This window comes from Salvia splendens, chromosome 18, assembly GCF_004379255.2.
Source record: "Salvia splendens isolate huo1 chromosome 18, SspV2, whole genome shotgun sequence".
Taxonomy (NCBI): Eukaryota; Viridiplantae; Streptophyta; class Magnoliopsida; order Lamiales; family Lamiaceae; genus Salvia; species Salvia splendens.
In genome coordinates, this window is record NC_056049.1 from 13,967,207 (window position 1) to 13,986,976 (window position 19,770).

At 36.5% G+C, this 19,770-nt stretch overlaps 1 protein-coding gene across 2 annotated transcripts; it reads left to right on the forward strand.

The window, feature by feature from the left end:
- The first annotated feature begins 321 nt into the window (after positions 1–321).
- LOC121775920 (DNA topoisomerase 3-alpha) lies at positions 322–18,918 on the forward strand. Of its 2 annotated transcripts, XM_042173013.1 has the most exons (24): positions 322–628; positions 1,180–1,358; positions 1,451–1,523; positions 1,765–1,887; positions 2,050–2,171; positions 2,249–2,321; positions 2,408–2,524; positions 3,144–3,227; positions 3,749–3,928; positions 4,020–4,148; positions 6,088–6,162; positions 10,805–10,894; positions 11,034–11,138; positions 12,613–12,647; positions 13,513–13,642; positions 14,113–14,165; positions 14,235–14,334; positions 14,864–14,902; positions 16,366–16,444; positions 16,582–16,653; positions 17,318–17,401; positions 17,615–17,770; positions 18,106–18,226; positions 18,576–18,918. In XM_042173013.1, exons 1-24 carry the CDS (start codon positions 329–331, stop codon positions 18,796–18,798), a joined length of 2,742 nt encoding a protein of 913 aa, XP_042028947.1. In that variant the 5' UTR covers positions 322–328; the 3' UTR covers positions 18,799–18,918. The 2 variants fall into 2 exon arrangements, with proteins under 2 accessions (XP_042028947.1, XP_042028948.1); XM_042173014.1 differs by lacking the exons at positions 18,106–18,226; positions 18,576–18,918 and adding an exon at positions 17,493–17,535 and having other exon boundaries at positions 17,615–17,740.
- Positions 18,919–19,770: the final 852 nt, after the last annotated feature.

Consider the following 19,770-nt stretch of genomic DNA (forward strand, 5'->3'; position numbering starts at 1 on the left):
AAAGAATATGCACTTTGGATTTGACACGGATTTTAATATAAAATTAGTAAAATAAGAGCGAGATAGAGAGAAAAAGTAATTAAAGTGTTAGTGACGAATGAGCCCCACCTGTAAAATTAGAAAGTGTATATTTTCATGGGACGAAGAAAAAATTGCATATTCTCGTGGGATATGGAGTAGTAATGAAAAAAATAAAAAAAATGAAGATAAAATGAAAGAAAGTATATTGGAAATAGCTGTTTACGCTGTCCTTTTCAACAAAAAAGCGGGAAATCCCTTCCATTAATATAACAAAAAAATAGCAGAGAATAGAATCGAGCATTTTGGGATGGCAGGCGGCGGCGGAGGGAGGTCAATAAGGGCGCTGAACGTGGCAGAGAAGCCTTCAGTGGCTAAACAGGTGGCTGGTATACTGTCGAAGGGCGGGATGAGAGCAAGAGACGGGCGGTCCAGATACAATAGGATATTCGAATTCGACTGCGTGGTTAGGAGCCAGTTAATTCAAATGTCCTTCACCTCAGTCACTGGCCACCTAATGGAGCTCGAATTCGACGACAGGTATCGCAAGTGGCATTCCTGTGACCCCCTCGATCTCTACCACGCCCCAGTTAAGAAATATGTGCCTCAGGTAACCTGCTAAACACTAGATGTAGCGTTAATTCTCGTTCCTATTTAGTGAATTAGCAGCCTCCGAAACATAAGCGGTTTGGGGAGGGGCGCTGTGATTATTCGTTTCAAGGATATGAAATGTTTTGCTTGGGATTGAGTGAAATACTCGTGGTGAAGTAGAGATGTATAAATTCAATTTGTTTTAATTGGAAATAAAAAAACTAGGCATTGAATTCAGCGGTTGATGGTTCATAACCTCTCACATTGTAAATGTTCAGACCAATATCCAAGAGTTGACAAGGGATGCATAATTTATGCTGAGATATCAATTTCTAAATTCCTTTCTTTCATGCTGAAATGTTATTTCCATTTGCCTTTAACAAAGTTTAAATTTTCAATTATTTTAAGACCTTTTCCCAAACGGTTTTCCTTTCAAAATTTTCGTTTTTGGAGGAACAAGAAATGAAACTGTAGAGGAATGTCTATGGCTATAATTGGTGCAATGAGTTTTGAGTTTCAGCTGATGCCGATTAAACAAAAAATATGTTGGTTGTCTTTTGTTTCATCTAGGATAAACTGGACATCCAGAAAACACTGGAGGAAGAAGCTAGGAAGTGTCAGTGGCTTATCTTGTGGCTTGATTGTGACAGAGAAGGAGAAAATATAGCATTTGAGGTGGTTGATATTTGCACAAGAGCAAATCGAAATATTAACATTTGGAGAGCACGTTTTTCTGCCCTGACTGATAGGTTCTGATCCCTTTTATATATATTTACCGCTGTTTATTTGTGTTCCTCTTTCACAAATACATGCTATTGAAAGTATTTTTTGGGATGCTCAGGGACATCTATGATGCAATCACGAGGCTTTCTCCGCCTAATCAATTGCAGGCAGAAGCTGTTGATCTTCGACAAGTGAGTCACTGAGAGTTCATATGTTTTGTACCTGATTATTAACTGATGTTAACGAAAGTTTTCTTTAACCTTCTACTTGAAGATTTTTGGTTCTTTAGTGCTCAATTTTCCTGTTTTTTTTTTCATTGTCAGTATACTTTATTACCTGTGAATGGGGCCGGTAAGACAAATTCAAAGTGCCTACTTCTGGTAATCATGTAAGAATTCCAAAGCAAGTTATGAATCTGATAATGTGATGCAGGAAATAGATCTGCGAATTGGAGCGTCTTTCACACGGTTTCAGACTATGCTATTGAGAGATGCATTCATCATTGATTCCACTACAGATGATACAAATGTTGTTTTAAGTTATGGTCCTTGCCAGGTGAGGCACACCCTTTGTTCCTCCTTCAAGCAACAGAAGATAAATACAGAATTCCTTTTTATCAGTGGATATTACAATAATTAATTTCTACATTCATCTCCTTTACCTGCAGAAGTTTGCTGTTTATTATGTTTACACTTTGTACTTCTATGTTTTCTGCAGTTCCCTACCCTTGGTTTTGTTGTGGAAAGGTTCTGGGAAATCCAAGCTCATCAACCTGAAGAGTTCTGGACTATTAACTGTACTCATAATTCAGAAGAAGGCACTGCTACCTTTAATTGGATGTAATTTTCATCCTACTTGAAATAATATTGAAACCAAATTATTTAATATACTATCTTATAATTCTTTCACATGGCAGGCGAGGTCATTTATTTGAATACACTTGTGCAGCAATAATATATGAAATGTGTGTCCAGGAACCCACTGCAACTGTGAGTCTCTTTGAAGAAATACTACTTCCTACAAATGGATCCGTTCATATGGATTGGGTTTATTTACTTGTGATATTTACCTTCAGGTAACAAATGTTAGACACCAGGAGAAGCCTAAGTATCCTCCTTATCCTTTGAGTACAATAGAGCTGGAAAAACGTGCTTCGCGTTACTTCCATATGAGTTCAGAAAAGACCATGAAAGTGAGTTCGATGAAAATATGCTGTATTAGTCTCATCTCATTTAACCATATACTATTGATTCCACTGGCCTGTAAGGATGGAATTGCATCCAGTAAACGGTTTTTTTAATCCATATTCATTTAGTTTGAAATTCTAATGACAAAGATGTATGTAAATCTGGGAAGCTTTAATGAGTATAATTTTTGATAAATGGTAGTAATATAATTATAGCAGTCTTTGAGAACCTAGCTTTAGTTAATTGGCGAACAATGGGAAATTCAACTGAATTGGATTTCAGGTTATTCCTTGTCTTATATGCTATTCCTGAATATCTAATATTCTGGCTGAAAAGGTAACACTATCACCGAAGCACCATTTCATCACAATGCATAAAAATATTTCAGGGGCCTAATGCAAAATGATTATTTCATGTTGCATGTCCTTAAATATGTTATGCTTTTTATTTGTAACTTGTGTAGGTAGCACCAGGTTCTATGTGCTAAATTTGTTATAAATGATGAAATTATTTTATTGGTTCTTGAGAACTACTTGTTAAGCTTATATAACAGGCTTTAGGTCATAATTATCTCTTAAATTATTAAATTAGATTACAGTTTTGCACATCTGTTTTTGTGACTAGGTGGCTGAAGATCTGTATCAAGCTGGTTTCATCAGTTATCCCCGCACAGAGACTGATAGCTTTTCATCGACAACAGATTTGCAAGTGAGTAATGGTTTTTACCAGTGACTTTAGTAGTTTATTTAGTTAGCAATGCAAGTGTGCAACTATGTTAAGAACAATAAGAAAAGTCATGAAAAGAAAAATCTGGGTGGCTATAATTGTTGGCTGGCTTACAAGATTAAAGTTCCAGTAAATTGAACAGAATGGCTCAATGTTAGAATGATAACTAACTCTCTAACCTGGTCAAAATGCAGTTGACCATCAACTTTGATGGGACTCTTAATTACGGCCCAAAACATACTGTTTAGGAGTTAGGACCATAAAACTAACACACTTAATGCGTAGAACAAAAAAGTTTACTTGGCAAATGTAGTGGACCAATATTGGACTTTAGTCTATGTAAAATATACTCATGGCATGTGCTATACCAAGAATTTAGAATGACAACTAATATTTTTCAGAAATTCTCCCATAATAACCAAGCCAGTTAAAAACTTAAGCATGTTTCTTTTTATTTCATGTTTTGATGTTTTGATTTGTTTTGTTCTCTGGGTCTGGTGCAGACTATGGTGCAAGAGCAGCAAGAACACCCAGTATGGGGTACTTATGCTCAGCGGTTACTGGATCCTGAAGCACGTCTTTGGAGAAATCCTAGTAGCGGAGGACATGATGACAAAGCTCACCCTCCCATTCACCCAACAAAATATTCAGCCGGAGAGTCTGGGTGGAGTCAGGATCACCATGTTTGTATCAGTTTTTGATAAATTCATTTATTCATTTTAACTTTGATTGGATGGTTTTCTGAATTTTCAGTAAAATATTAATGTGCAACAGAAGGTTTATGAATTGGTTGTCCGACATTTCCTGGCTTGTGTTTCTCAACCAGCCATTGGTGCTGAAACTACCGTTGAAATTGATATTGCGGGTGAACAATTTGCTGCATCTGGAAGAGTGATAATTGCTGTGAGTTTCCTAATTTTTAAATTCCTCAGTAATGTGATTTTTGGTTGTTTTCTAATGGGAAAACAAGGACTTAGACTGTTACACCTGATTAGTTCAGCACAACAGAATATACAAATACGCCATCATAATTAAATGGCTGCAATAAGTAGTATTTTCTTGATTCCAAGGGTTAGCTTAGAATTTTTTTGGTGGATACGCTTCATGTACAGTTTTGTCACTATCCCTGATGCTATTAAGCTAATTATAAGTTCACATTTCACAATCTAGTCAATCATTATTAAATGAGAGTCTCCTCCTCTTCTTAATGCTCAACTTAACAGGAAGTAGATGTGGTTTTCAAAGTTATTTAAAATATATGTACATGTCTTGCAATATACTCCCTCCGTCCCATTAGAAATGAAACATTTGGTTTTCGGCACGAGATTTTATGTAGTGTTGTTTTGTGAGTTAATGAGGAGAGAATAAACTAAGAGAGATGAAAAAGTAGAGATGATGTTGTTTCCATTTAAGGAAACGTTTCATTTTTAACGGGACAACCCAAAGAGGAAAACGTTTTATTTTTAATGGGAAAGAGAGAGTATAATTAAGTTGCAGAGATTATACTTTTTGGTTCAGATGACATAAAAGTGTTAAGGGTTTTGATCATAAAAAACGCTAAAGACATGCCAGACTTTTTTACCACCAACTAAACGTCACTTTCATCAAGTTTCCCAAGTTTCAGCTTTGCCTCTCTATCCTTATCGGGCCCCTAGCTTTGTCCGTAGTCTCCCCTGTTTTATCACAGTTATTTGATATACATGTATGAAATGCATAAATTGATTATAATTTGCATAATCAATGTATATGTTAATTTGTGGAAATGCATTATTCTCCCTCCGTCCCTGAATAATACGAACATTTGGTAGGGCACAAGTTTTAATGCATAATTGGTAAAGTAATAGAGAGAGGATAGTCGAAGTAGTGTTAGTGGAGAGTGGGACGCCGGTCGGACGTCGCGACGGGCGACCGGGACGTCCGCCATTGTGGCGTTTAGGGTCGGATACGGACGTCCCGTGAGGACGTCGGGTGTCCTCGGACGTCGGCGCGACGGGCGGGCGGACGTCCGCCATTGTGGCGTCCAGTCGGACGTTCCGTTTTTAATTTTTTTTTTTTAAACTCTATATATATCGAATTTTTCCGATGAAGTTGTTAATTTTTCCCATAATTTTTTCGAATAATGTATGAGGTTTGGACTCGGAGGGGTTGACGTCAAATTTTATTTCCGTAAATGTAAATTGTTTTATTTGTAAATGTATGATTTTTTTTATTGCGGGATGTCCTAGTGGGAAGGGCGATGGGAAGGGCGGACATAGGAGGGGATGTCCTAGTGACGTGGCAGTGGGATGGGAAGTCCTAGTGACGTGACAGGAGGTGTTTTTGGGATGTCCCACTGGAGATGCTCTAAATTAGTGTAGTTTGATTTTCAAAATTAGAAAGTTAATAATTTTCAGGGACGGACTAAAAAGGAAATACTTCATACTTTTTAGGGACAGAGGGAGTATTGAATTAGCATGCATTATTTACATAGAGATGACAAGATCCATACATTTTAAAGGAGTTTCAAATATAATTGGAAATGCATTTGCTAAAACTGAAAGTGTTAGATAAAAGAGTTTGAAAGCATTAATTTAGTCCATTATTTGGTGTGAAAAGTGCTAAGAATATGCGTATCTTACAAGAATAATTATGCATTGCATAGATTTTGTGGTTTTGTGAGATTTGAAACGTGATTCGTTCTAAATTCATGAGTCTATCCTTTAATTTAATTTCAATATATATGTGAAATGCATACAATGACAACTATTGATAGATTTTTTAAATGAGATGATACATTAATTGTTTTTTCTTATTTTCTGTTGGGTGTTGCTAAATGTATATTTCTGATGCTGCATATTTCCAGAAAAATTATTTGGATGTATATCGATTTGAATCATGGGGAGGCTCTATTATCCCGACGTATCGGTATGGGCAACAGGTCCTTTTCTGTTCCTTTTGTTCAACTTTAATCTTGAATTTTTACTCTTTATTTTGTTTATGGTACATTTGAAGTACTTTGTAGAGGAATTATATGCGAAGTGACAAAAACTTGACTCAGACTTATTTTAGACTAGATCTAACCGCAAGTATATGGCGCAATTATATTCCTAAGCAAGTAAGAGTATCGTATCAAGAGAGACCAATGATTTAATTCTAAGTACTACGAACCATCTCAAGAGTTATTAAGCCATTACAAAGATAAAATTATGCCTTCTCTCGAAGTACACCACTAGTAGATTGTAAGTTAAAACTGAAGTATCTTTCTAGACATAAACTAACAACTCCTAAAAGTTCCTAAGATTCAATTCTTCACTCAAAAGCTCAAGACTCTTGACTTTATTGATTAAGGTGTCAATTTCTCTTCTTTCAGATTAAACTACCCATCTCCCGATTATTGTAGTAAAATCTACGTGCATCCAGTCAAATAAATGTAGAAGGACAAGAGAAATCGAAATAACTACATGATCCAAGCCTAGAAAATAAAATCAACTATGCATAGAAATCACTATATTTTCTCCGTAGAATTCTATGGAAGATTTTGCCAATTTTGTTCAAAATGAAAGTTGAATGACTAACGGAAGAAAACATGATAAAACCAAACTAACTACACCCTTGATCGAAGAAAACTTGATTGGAAGCTCCGTCTGCGCTCCGATGAATGGTTGAGAAAGTCCTTTCTTGAATTCTTCAATCTTTGCATCTATTTCTCTCTTTCAGTTATGTGTGTATGGTGAGGAATGGTCAGAATTCGTCCGGAATCATGTATATATCATGCCATAGGTCTCCCAATATGAGTAGGATTGAAATGCCCGAAAATAGGGTGAATTTAACATATCGCGCATGTTTCACCCGACCAGGGTAGAGTTTTGGAAACGACACGTTCGCTTCTTCTGACCCGGGCCGTTTACTACTCGAATGTTGGCCACCCGGTCCACTTGGCGGGCCTTATCTCTTCCCTACTTCATGCTTTCACCATTTTCCATCCCCTTTCACCTATTTCTCAACATATACTCTAAAAACTCATCATATAATCAATTGGTGCATGATTGACACTTCAAGTAATTAAACTTAGATAATATGCATGTCAAGCAACTTTTCAAAAACTACAAAATCACGAGTTTATCAGAGTGCTCTGTTAGGAGTAAAGGTGGATGAGATGGATAATTGGCTGCACTGGATAAGGAATACAACAATACTACTGAGACAGGAGAAAAGACCCATAATATTATACTATAAGTGAACGGAAAATACGATAAATAGATAACGCCTTTGAAGGAGGGCAATTCCTAACTAGCGTTGGTTGCTTCAAGACTCTACTAAACTTTTGCACACTTTAAACTGGGGTTTTTTCTATTTTTGTTCTAGAATGAAACTTAGATTCCGTGTTTGTACTGAACTTTTTTTTATTCCGTGTTTGGGAGAGACGCATGACCCTCATGCATCTCCTTTTAATGAAAAGCATGACGATTATGCGTCTTTGTGAGAGACGCACGACCGGGTGATTTGCCACTTGCAAATCACCCGACCGGGTGATTTGCACAAAGACGCATAATCGTCATGCGTTTCATTAAAAGGAGATGCATGAGGGTCATGCGTCTCTCCCAAACACGGAATTAAAAAAAAGGTCAGTACAAACACGAAATCTAAGTTTCATTCTAGAACAAAAATAGAAAAAACACCTTTAAACTGAGAAACATAAACCCATTTATAAACTTTAAACATGTGCAATGTGTGGAAATATGTCTATGACATCCTCACTTGAATTAGCCAATGCCATTTGCGATGTTTTGCGGGGCAATAGTCCGTTGTGTTGTATTTAAGGCCATAGTACGAAAACAATGAAGCGGTGGCGGCGATGAAGACCGTGGCTCAAAAGAAGTTGATTAGTAATACGTGCTTGAAGACTGCAGTGGATTAGAACTGGACAGAATGGCGCTATTGGCAGTATCTGATTTAGTGGACGGGTCACATGTGTTAAGGTTCCTTGGCACACACCCCAACTCTTCGGTGGATTGTCACATAAGAAATCAAAGACAACGGACTCCAACTGATTGAAATAATAATTGAACAAATACTTTTATGAAAACAGAACGAATGGAGTACCAACGAACTACCTCTTGAGAGGTCCTTGGCCAGGGCCAATACTAACAAAAGTTCCTAAACGAGGCTTCCCTTTTAACAACAAGGGTATTTAAAGCCAAACTTAATCCTAAAATCATAAGGAAGCAATAAATCATAAGATAAACCAACCACTATTATTGATTGTGAGTGCACATCGAGGCCGACTGAGGTGAAGGAGGTGGGGTTGGGCGATGATGCACCATTGACCAGAGAAACCAACCACTATTATCAGTTGTGAGTGCACGGAACTCAGTGGGGAAGCAAGCTTTATGGGGGAACACAATGTATAGGGGTCACCTTGAAGTCTAACCTTGTGGTTGTGGTATGTGAACTCCGTAAAGAGTTGCTTCTCATTTTTCTTAATGTCCCCAACTGGTGTGAGTTAAGATATGCCTAATATCAATATGAAATCAACCTTATTGAGAGAAAAGACATAAACCAATCAAAAACACAATGGAAGTGATGTATAGGGGAATCGTGTGGCACATTCCCACGGCTTGTATCTTGAAGCCGTTTCCAAGCATGACCCAGGATGTAGCCATAGGCGTGACGGTCAAGTTAGGGAACTGGACAGTTTCTTGGCCATAAAGTGTGGTTGATACCAAGATAGACCAAACGGTGTAGAGAGGAGCAGACCTTGGAATTTCACGGTTTGGAAACTATCCAATTCGTCAGAGGAGAGGTCGGATAATGCCGTGGTAGTGAACTGAGCCGGATCCGAGGATGTGTCGGCATCTAAACCTCGCGGTCAAGATTTATGTCCTGCATCCAACTCGTCATCCTCGACGATCAGTACTTATATTTTAACCCACACTTGCAACATGTACCTGCAGCGAGATGTTTACGGAACTTGTCGTTTGGCATTGAGCGAAAACTATGAGGAAAATGGTTTCGGGTGGGCGGTGGAGTGTGTTGGCATGTGGCATTGACGTGTTTGGCCGCGATTGTGGGTGCTGATTGTGAATTCGATCGAGCTGAGTAGGGCGACGAATATATTGGACAAACACTCTGCCAAAGGACTTAGACAACACTATATCGATGCGTTTGAAAAGGGAGCTTTTGAAAATTCCCAAGAATTATTGGTATTGTAGCGGGTAAGCAATTGGAACCCAAGGGAGGCCCGGACCCGAAAAGGCGATCAAGGCCATAGGGAACCTTTGATCCACCAGAGTGTGGTGGACTAGAAAGAACTAAGCGGATTGAGCGAGCCATGCTAGAGGCCAGTATCGTCAAAGGATGGAAGGGATGGTGGCAGTTGGCGATAGGTTCTGCATGGGGCACAGGTTCTTCGGTAGGAGTAGGGGGTTGTGAGGAGCCCTGCCGGGCGTCAAGCTTTGCCATCCATTTATTGAAAGTAGCATCTGATGTATGGCGTTCAAACTTTTCGGAAGGTGGCAAGAGTTGATCATATATCAGCATACGAGGCTTCCGCGGATGCCACGGCTTTCTTGATGGGTCATGTGGAGTGCCTTGAGCTATCTAGAGCTGCATTCAGGCCGAAACGTATCATTAATTCCTGGGATTCAGGAGCAGAACCAGATAGGGCGATGAGTGTTAAATCAACACTCTGCATGAGGGAACCAACCTAGAGCATCAGTGCCTCAAATGGGGTAAGGAGCATGGTGGGCTGTATGCCGATGTATGGAATCGTGATGCCTGGAGAGGTGCAACCAGGGGGTTTGTCTTGGTGTGCAAAGTGGAAGCATGAGACATGCTGCTAGGATGGCGGTTGGATCAGTATTGTTGGATGCGGCAAGTTCCTGCAACATAGTGTGTATGCTCTAATATCCGCGGAATGACTGTCGAATTTAGCGTCCTGGGCTGTGAATCTTGCCTCAAACGCATCTACCGCCTTCTCCCGACTATCGCCTTGTGATTCAGTGCCACAGGTGGAAATCATATTTCACCAAACCATTTTTAGGAGAAAAGCTGGAGGAGATGAATAATTAGCTAGAAGAATAAGTAACACTACAAAACACTGATCAACGACAGAAAAAGACCCAAAATAATATACTATAACTGAACGAAAAATACAATTACAATATAAAGCCTCTGAAAATGCGACATCTCTAAGACTGCTGATTTTCTGAAATATATGCTCTACTAATGACTCCAATTTGAAATAAAACACTAAGTATCTAAAATCTCCTAAACATACTCAACTTGGGAAGATAAACTAACATACATAGGGATAAACTTGAACAAATCTTGCAGGAAAAGGCAGGGCCACGGTGCGCATCATGATCAATCTGTTCAACTATATTGATTGATTCCATACTTTGTCAATGTCATTCCGATTTATTCTTCATGTTCACTGATATTATTTTTGATGCATTTTTGTATGGAGTGGGGTGGGATGGGGTGACACTCCTGATTTAATGGGGAATCCTCCCTGTAAAGTGGCTGATGCATTTTTAACAAACAATGATTAATATGTAATACTGGCTGACTTATTGCAGTTTATACCAACTACATTGACTCTTGATTCTGGAGTGACCAGACCTCCTCCTCTTCTAAGTGAGGCTGATTTACTAAGTTGTATGGACAAGGTAAGGAATGTGTAAGTTGTAGTGGAAGATTTTTGTTTTTTTTCCCCATTTGTCTTAACTTGCGGGAGACACATGGAAATCTATGTACAATTTACAAAATAGATTGACTATTAACTTATAATTCATTTAATTTTTGCAGGCACAAATTGGAACAGATGCGACTATGCATGATCATATAAAAAAGCTTATAGATCGATTTTATGCCACTAAAGACTGTAGCATGCGTTTCTCACCTACAAAACTTGTAATTGTACTTTCATAGATTTTTTTTTGAAATTGCATCACTCTTTCCTACTCCCTCCGTTCCATAGTAGTGGAGGCGTTTCTTTTCGGCATGCTATTTAAGAAAAATTGTGTTAAGTGAGTTAAGTAAAGGAAGAATAAAGTAGGAAATGAAAAAGGTAGAAAGATGAAGAAAGAAAAAAGTAAGAGAGAGTAAAGTAAGTGAGAAGAAATGGGTTGACTTTTACTAACTAGGGAAATGACTCCACTACTATGGAATGTAAAATGGCAAAATAACTCCACTAATATGGAACGGAGGGAGTACATCTCTAGGAAAAGCTGCTATTGTTCAATGTGTTAATCGCGTACTATGTACTACCTCCGCCCACAAAACATAGATAAAGTTGTAAATGACGCGGGTTTTAATGCGCAATTGGTAAAGTATTATTTATGTAACGTATACTTAAGGAATAAGCTTGATAAGGTTGTTTATGGAATTAAGTGCTATGTGCAAAATTGCTACATGACATAGAACTTATTTGTATAAGGTAATCCACATGTATGTGCAGCCCATAAAGAAACAGAATGAGGGTATAAACTTATGAAGGAAATCAAGTTTCTATATTTGGTTACACTTTTATGGGTTAAGTGAGCATCCAGATAATTTAATCGAAGAACTAAAGATAAGGACAATCTGATGATTCTGGCAATCATAGTACCTATCACCCAGTTCATCTAGGCCCACCACAAAGAAGTTAACATGATGAATTCTATATCTTTCAAATGTAGTGGATGCCAACTTGTTGGCTAAAATGATTACAGTGGAGCAAGATCATTCCTTGTGATCAAATAGGTTGGGGGAAGGAGGGAGGCATAAGTATAGTTATGGTTGCAATAGATTTTTATGTTACATAGTATTTCACATATGTGTGGTTAATATCTACAAAGATTTATGTGCATCTGATGTCTTATAGTCTCATTTCGGGATGGTGTTATTTTCACAGACATCAGTTAGCAATTAGATAGGTTGCATTTAGAATGCCAAAACTGATTCTGCTCTTTAAAAGTCTGTATGAAAGCCATGCTTATGAAATTCCGCTTAGATGGTCCCTTAGCAGCAGCCTATTTTACTTTCTGTTTCTCTGGTAGCTGAGATATGAATCTTTGTTTGATCAAGCTTCTTAAAATGTTAGTTTGGAAGATACAGCCAGATTATTAGATGTATCACTTGCTAAAGAACTTATGAAGGAAATCAAGTTTCTATATCTGGTTATATGCATCAAAACTTTAGAGATTCCATGGCATCATCTGCCTCTTGTTTAACTTCAAATATTCAAGCAACTGTTTTTTACATTCTTATTGAAGCCCGTAAGTATGTATTAAAGTTATCCATTTACTTCTCACACTTTAACAATTTTTTAGCTTAAAGAATGCATTATACTAGTACACTTTAATCATGTGCCACATACTTCTAATGTTAGCTTTATTCATTACAGGGTGAGGCGCTAGTCATGGGATATGATGAGATGGGGTGAGTTAACTGTGCTATTATCACGTCTCAGAGCATGACACTTTTGCACCCATTATGCATTCAATTCCTATTAATTCCACAACGTGCAAAATGATTTTATGGAATGGAGCATTATGATCCAAGAATAATAAAATATTTATCTTCAAATTTTAAAGAAGATATCAGTTCTCTTTAATGCTACAACTTAATTGGATCTCTGTTACCCCCTTTATAATTACGTTGGAATCTTTTATTTCTGTTGCGTCCGATGGGTTTCTACTGGCGTCTCTTTCTCCCAAGGGTGGGTGGGTGATTGAGTGGAGTTAAGCCATCCTGGTTATCAGTCTGATGCAAGATCATCTGGTAAATAATTGGGATTTGTGTATTTCCAGACTATAGAAACTGTTGCTTGCCACCAAGATATTTCGTCATTGCAAAAGGCCAATTGAACTCTAATGTTGGCAAATAGTAAGAATTAATAGTATATCATGCCATATATAAACTGTTTTTGTTACATGGAGTCTTTAGCAACAAATGGGCGAAATAACATGGGGTAAGTATATTCCAGCCAAATGTTGGACCTTCCCGCTTAAAAAAACAGAAGCATCGTTGAGTATTGTGAGGAATTTACATAAGGTTCTGCTTAGAGTTGCATTTTTGGTTTTAATTCTTAAAGAGTGAAAATCCCTTACTGCATCAGAAGTAGCTATAAAATGGAGTTGTATGTTGTAATTAAGATGCTATTAACTGTGATTCATTATTTTTGTTCACTTTTCATCTGAAATTACATTTTTTTTCATTCAATAAACAAAATGTATCATGATATAAAAACAAACACATGCTCACTTACAAACACTATTTTCTTTTTATTAATGATTGGGATCAGTCATGAATTGTGGAAACCACGTCTCCGTGCTGAGATGGAGAGTGATATGACAGCAGTTAGTGAGGGTAGAAAGAGAAAAGATGAAGTTCTGCAAACTTGCCTACAACAGATGAAAGCCTGCTTTCTGGATGTAAGGCATTATGTGCTACTTTAAGATATTTCTTATCCTGTGTTCTTCAGTGAAGATCCTATTATCCCCAGTATCGACTTTTACTGTTTATGCCTGCTCCTATGTTGTCTTGTTATACAGATAAGATGGGCTTACATCTTAAATAAGCACTAGTTTTCATACAGTAGTAAGATTACACATTCATAAAATGCTGGAAAGTTAATAGAGCATGTAGAACTTGTAAAGAAGCATGTTGCCACACATATGGATACATGAGCTTAAATAGTTTTCATTAGGCATGTCGGATGCCTATTCATTGACTCTATGGATGTCAAGCAACAGGTTCTATGTTTATGTTTATCTATGTAAGTGAAATCAATGTCCATATGTATTTTGATATACCTTATGTTAACCTTTGGAGTTATGTACGGCTACTCTTTCATTTGTCATATATATTTCCACCTCTTTCAGTGTATAAGCTCTATTTACAGGCTAGATTAAACAAAGGAAAGCTATTTGAAGCCATGGCTGTTTTTTTTGAGAGGTAAATACTACACTCTTGTTTGCAACCAAGAACCCTTTACAGCTAAATGACAAACACATTTATATGCAGATCAAATAGACCTACTGGCAATGAGCAGAATGCAGTTGGGGATGTTGTTCGGAAATGTGGCCTTTGTGAGGAATCAGATATGGTCCTCAAGAAAAAGCCGGTATTTGGTGATACTCCTTTTCAGAATAATACTTCTAATGTGTCGCATGGGAGTTATTTAGATTATTCCTAGGGACATCACACCTTTAATGTCTTCTAAGCAATTTTAATATGCTAACATAGTTCAAGGTAATGAGTTAAAAATAACCATGTCTAATGGTTAGTTGTGAATCCATTTCTATTATTGGCTTTAATCTTGAACTTTCAAAGTATCACTTTCTTGGATGCATTCCTAATGTGGAGTAGCAGTTCGAACTTAAACTACCAAATATCTTTCCATCTAAAATTCACGACTTTTGGTCATTATTGTGTCACATAATCTTGGTTCGCTACTAAAATATGCCATGAGAACATCATATCGCTGACTCACCTCTCTCATCACATCTGTTATAATTAGACAAAACTGTGTAAGCTGATATTTAGGCCCTCAAACGATCTGTATTTTTATAGATATACTATATAAAGTGGAATGCGATAAAGTTTGTACCATTGTAGTTCTACATTTGATGACTTATTTTTCACCATTGCAGGATGGAAACTTCATGGTTGGGTGTTTAGGTTACCCTCAAGTAGGTTCTCTTCATGACTTCCCTTTCAAAAATAATCAGTCTTCTTGATTTTTTAAGAAAGTGTTCCATTCAAAATTCTTGTGATTTACTTAAATAGCATACATCCCTAGCTATAACATGTTTGAAGATGAGTAGCATTGTGGCTTGCGGTCCATATATGGTGCAATAACCTATTCTCATCACACTAGTAAATTTGTGAATCTGGTTACGCTATATCATGATTAAAACCACTACACGTATTTCAGAATTAAATGATATGTTCTACAGAATAGAGTATGATGCTGAAAGAATGGTCATTATATATAATATCATAATATGCTATTCATATTGTTCAGTGACCTAAATTGTTCCATTGTAGGGTCAATCTTTCCCCCACGTCTTTTGACTACTCCTACATCTATTTTTATTTTTAATGGCGTTTGGAGTTTTTATGCATAAATATAATGGAACTTTGGTATCATTAGAACCAATAAGCTTATAAGCACTGCTAAAACAAAAATATTGGAGAAATATAATAAAACTAAATTAATGTTTCTTATCACCATTGTCTCAGATATTGTAATAAAGATTTATGTAATATGATGTCTTAGTCTTTAAGATACAGCTCTGATCCTAATTTAATTCTTTACCTGATTGAGCACATCAAACATATTTTTAACATATAGTAGTTCTTTATTTTTATTAGTTCCATTTTTTAGTTCATTTTACATATCTAATCAAATTACTGTTGTATAAAAAACTAATCCAATTTCCATATGCTCTATGAAACCAATTTAGTCTGTTTCCATGTTCTTATAATTATTTAATTTTAAAGTGTCTTTTCTTTAAATATCCATGTAAGTTGTTCTTCAAGGAACCAACAGTTCCATGACAATCAGCCTGCAGTCTCAGTTAAGATCTTAAGCTTGTATGATCTTTGAATTTTTTATATAATGATATTTGTCCACTGAATTGAATTTGGAACATTGCCTTTTATTTTTGACATGTGGTGTAAGTTTCAGAGATAGGTTAACAATACTTTACTTCCTATCCACTCAACTTTTATCAGTTATTGTAGGAAACTGCAGTGTTTATTTAGGTCGTCAATCATATAATCATGTTGTGTTTGATGCTGATGCCGTGCTGACATGAACATGACACAATATACTAGTACACCATTTATTAAAACAATAAGACAATGCCTCCTTAGAACTATACAATTCTTGCATTTGATAATAAATTGTCATATAGGTATTATGTTGACATTGCATGAAAAAGTAACAACACTAACACTAGGCTCTTATTTAGTGTCCGTTTGTGCTATTGTGTCGTGTGAAGAATTTCCAGCTCTAATTCTGATAACTAACGCTTACCAATAAAGATAACAATTGCACTTACAGTTGTTTAGGTATAAAAAGCTTAATATTACCTTGTAATCACCCCTGTGCTAATTCTGATTATCTGATATTACTTTAATCTTACAGTGTAGAAACGTTGTTTGGCTACCAGGATCAGTATCAGATGCCGTTGTTACCACAAATATCTGCAGTACTTGCTCTCCAGGTATCTGATTTTGGATTCTTTTGGTGTGAACTTAATATCTATGACCTAAGATTTCATCCCATATGAACCTTTATCCGTGTAATATTTTATTTGAAAACAAAAATTATATATTAGCTAACATGCAAACATTTTTTCAGGACCAGTTCTTATGATTCAATTTAAATTTCGTCGACTGGAGATACCTCCTAACTACACTACTGATCATCTGGGTAAGATTTGGCCTTCAGGAGATTCTGGGCTACTCCGTGAGTGCTTTTCTTGTTTTTTGCTAGAGTAAAGGCGAACAGAAAGAACAAAAACTAATTATCCTCCGAATAGGCCTCATCGTATTTGCTGAGCTCTAATTATATTTCTGAGTGCATGAAACGTAGGAAATATAGCCTTATAAATAAGAAACTCACTGAACCCTAGGACCATCTACTTACGGGCTTGATTCAAAAATAATACGTATGACCTAGTCAACTTAATATCAGAAAATAAACATAAAATGGAGTAAGGACCCAACTAGTCTACTGCATCCCTGCCAACTTAATATCAGAAAATAAACATAAAATGGAGAAGCGACACGGGTTCTAATACATAATTGGTGAAGTAAGTGAGAAGAATTGGTAAAGTAAGAGAGAGGAAGAGAAAAAGTGGTGGAAGTAGTGTTAGTGGATTGTGAGGTCCATTTTCCTAAAATAGAAAGTTTAGAAAGTTTCTATTTTTAAGGGACGGACCAAAATGAAAATAGTTTCTATTTTTATGGGACGGAGGTAGTAGTAGGTTAGATAACTTGAACTACTTTTGGAGTTAACTGATGATACTTGATGTTTGTATGTCTCAGAATGAAGAATTTCTCTAAGTAAGCTAAACTGAGTTGTAATTTATCAGGCTGCATAGGTGGTTGTGATGATACTTTGAAGCAGCTAGTGGAAATATGTGGAACTGGGTCCCGCAACAACTCCAATGCCCCTGGTATGTTGAAGATGCATGTTAGTTATTAGACTATATTAATTTTCCTCATATCTGTATAATCATACGTGGAAATATACGTTCCTTGTGCCAGATATTTTATACCTTGGTATCGAGTTCCTAAAATGATTTAAAAAGTGAGTGTTTGCCTTTGAAGCAGAGAGTGACGTATAATAGTACCAAATCACTACTTGATATTTCATGTTATGGTTCCAGGAAGAGTGCAAAGGCATACATCATCATCCAGCACTGCCCAACAAAGTGATTCTAGAAATCAGACATCTTGGCAAACAAGGCACTCTTCTGGTTCATATCATTCTGAGAATGCACGAGGTCATAATGCACAACCGCAGGAAGCTGTTGCAGGAGATGGTCAGACGATTGTCTTGTTTTCTGAATTTACTACTATGTTCTTTCCTAATCTTCTGGACCTTACTGCCTCCAGTGCTTCTTGTGTTTATCATGTTTCTTCCTCATCCTTGACATTCTATGCATGATTTTCATTACCTGTTGATATCAGTTAATATTTTAATTGCTCACAGCTTATTTGGTTAATTACATCTTTAATTTCTCTACATGTTGGTGCTAACACTAAATATCCATTTGTGACTAGAGTTTTGTTGCATGTTCTATTGTGATTTATATGACCTTATCACCATTCTTAAGCTCATTTCGTTTCCCCTTATTGTTTTCATGTGATGATGCAGGAGAATCTACAATATCATGCACCTCCTGCGGCGCACCTTGCAATTTGCGAACAGCCAATACTCTAGCTAATAGAGGGAGAAAGTTTTATTCATGCCGAGCTCAGGGGTGTAACTTCTTTGTGTACGTGAAATATATATGGGTTCCCCATGTAATTTTATTATGTGCTAGATACATAGATATAAAATGTGTTATCTCCTTCGAAACATTGTTGATGTGGTTGTGGTATGACTTGCACACACATACCAGGCATATATTCTGGTGTTGGTATTTTACTGTTAGGTCTGTATTTTAATTGTTGAATAATCTTATTTTTGGTGTGAAATCGTAATGATCTCATATGGGGGGTCAATTTAGTACCAGGAGACTTGTACATTATTGTACAGAAAAAGGGTGATTGTTCCGTTTGTTTGGGAAAACAAACTTGATATTAAAGCTTAGGCTTGATTTTTAGCATTTTTCTGCAATGCAGTTGGGAAGATAGTGCAAATGGAGTAACAGCAACGCAAGGAAGCAATAACAGATCAGCATCCAGTGGTGGCAGAAGAGGTGGTCGTGGTAGGGGTAGCCGGAGTAGAGGAAGGGGAAATGATATGTCTTTCGTGTCTGCTATTGGTGAGCCGATATCAGGAAGGTGTTTCGTTTGTGGAGATCCAGCACACTTTGCAAATGCTTGCCCCAATCGCGGCAGGTAGACCTCAAAGTCTTGGTTCTTGTACTATCAGTTTCTGAGGGTCATGCACCCGACTAGTGAATTGTGCATATCTGTATATACAAATAGTGGTTTAGACCAAAAAGATCGTTTTATGTTCCAATTGTTTTTTTCATTATTTCTAGCAAAGATTAAGGAATGTGTGTGAGTTAAGTGAATATAGACCAAAGTAGATAATTAGCGAAGAAAATAAATTAGAATAGAGAATATAATAGATGGGTCATGTTAAAATGCATATAGTATCTAATCTACAACTAAGACTAATCCTACACCATTAGATTTTAAAATGAATGAATGAGATCAAAGCTCATGTATTTTAATAAATAGTTGATAAAATATCAATAAAAAGGTAAAATAGTCAATATGTTATAACATAATAATTTTCATAGTTTTTTTTATATCAACACTGTGATATGAAAATCTCAACACAAATACTAGAAAATATAAACACAGTTTTATTGATATTACACATGCATTATACTGAGATTGTTTGATGTATTTATTGGTATAAAATATGTTTATCAACAATAACGAAAATTAAAATAAAACATATAAAATTTACTCATCTGATCATCGTTGGAATATATGCAATTGAGATCTCGTTAGAATCTTTATGAAATTAACTTTAATTTGATATATTTTTTACGAAAAAATAATTTAAATCGAGAGAGTTACGTAAATATAAAATTTTAAGATGATTTTGAGGAGAGAGAAAGTGATTAGTATTAACTACTCTCCCCGTTCCATAGTAATAGAGTCATTTTGCCATTTTGGTACGTTCCATAGTAATAGAGTCATTTCCTTTTTAGTAAAAGTCAACACATTTTTCCACATCTACTTTACTCTCTCTTACTTTTTTCTCTCTTCATCTCTCTACCTTTTTCATTTTCCACTTTATTCTTCCTTTACTTAACTCACCTAACACAATTTTTCTTAATCTCCGTACCGAAAAGAA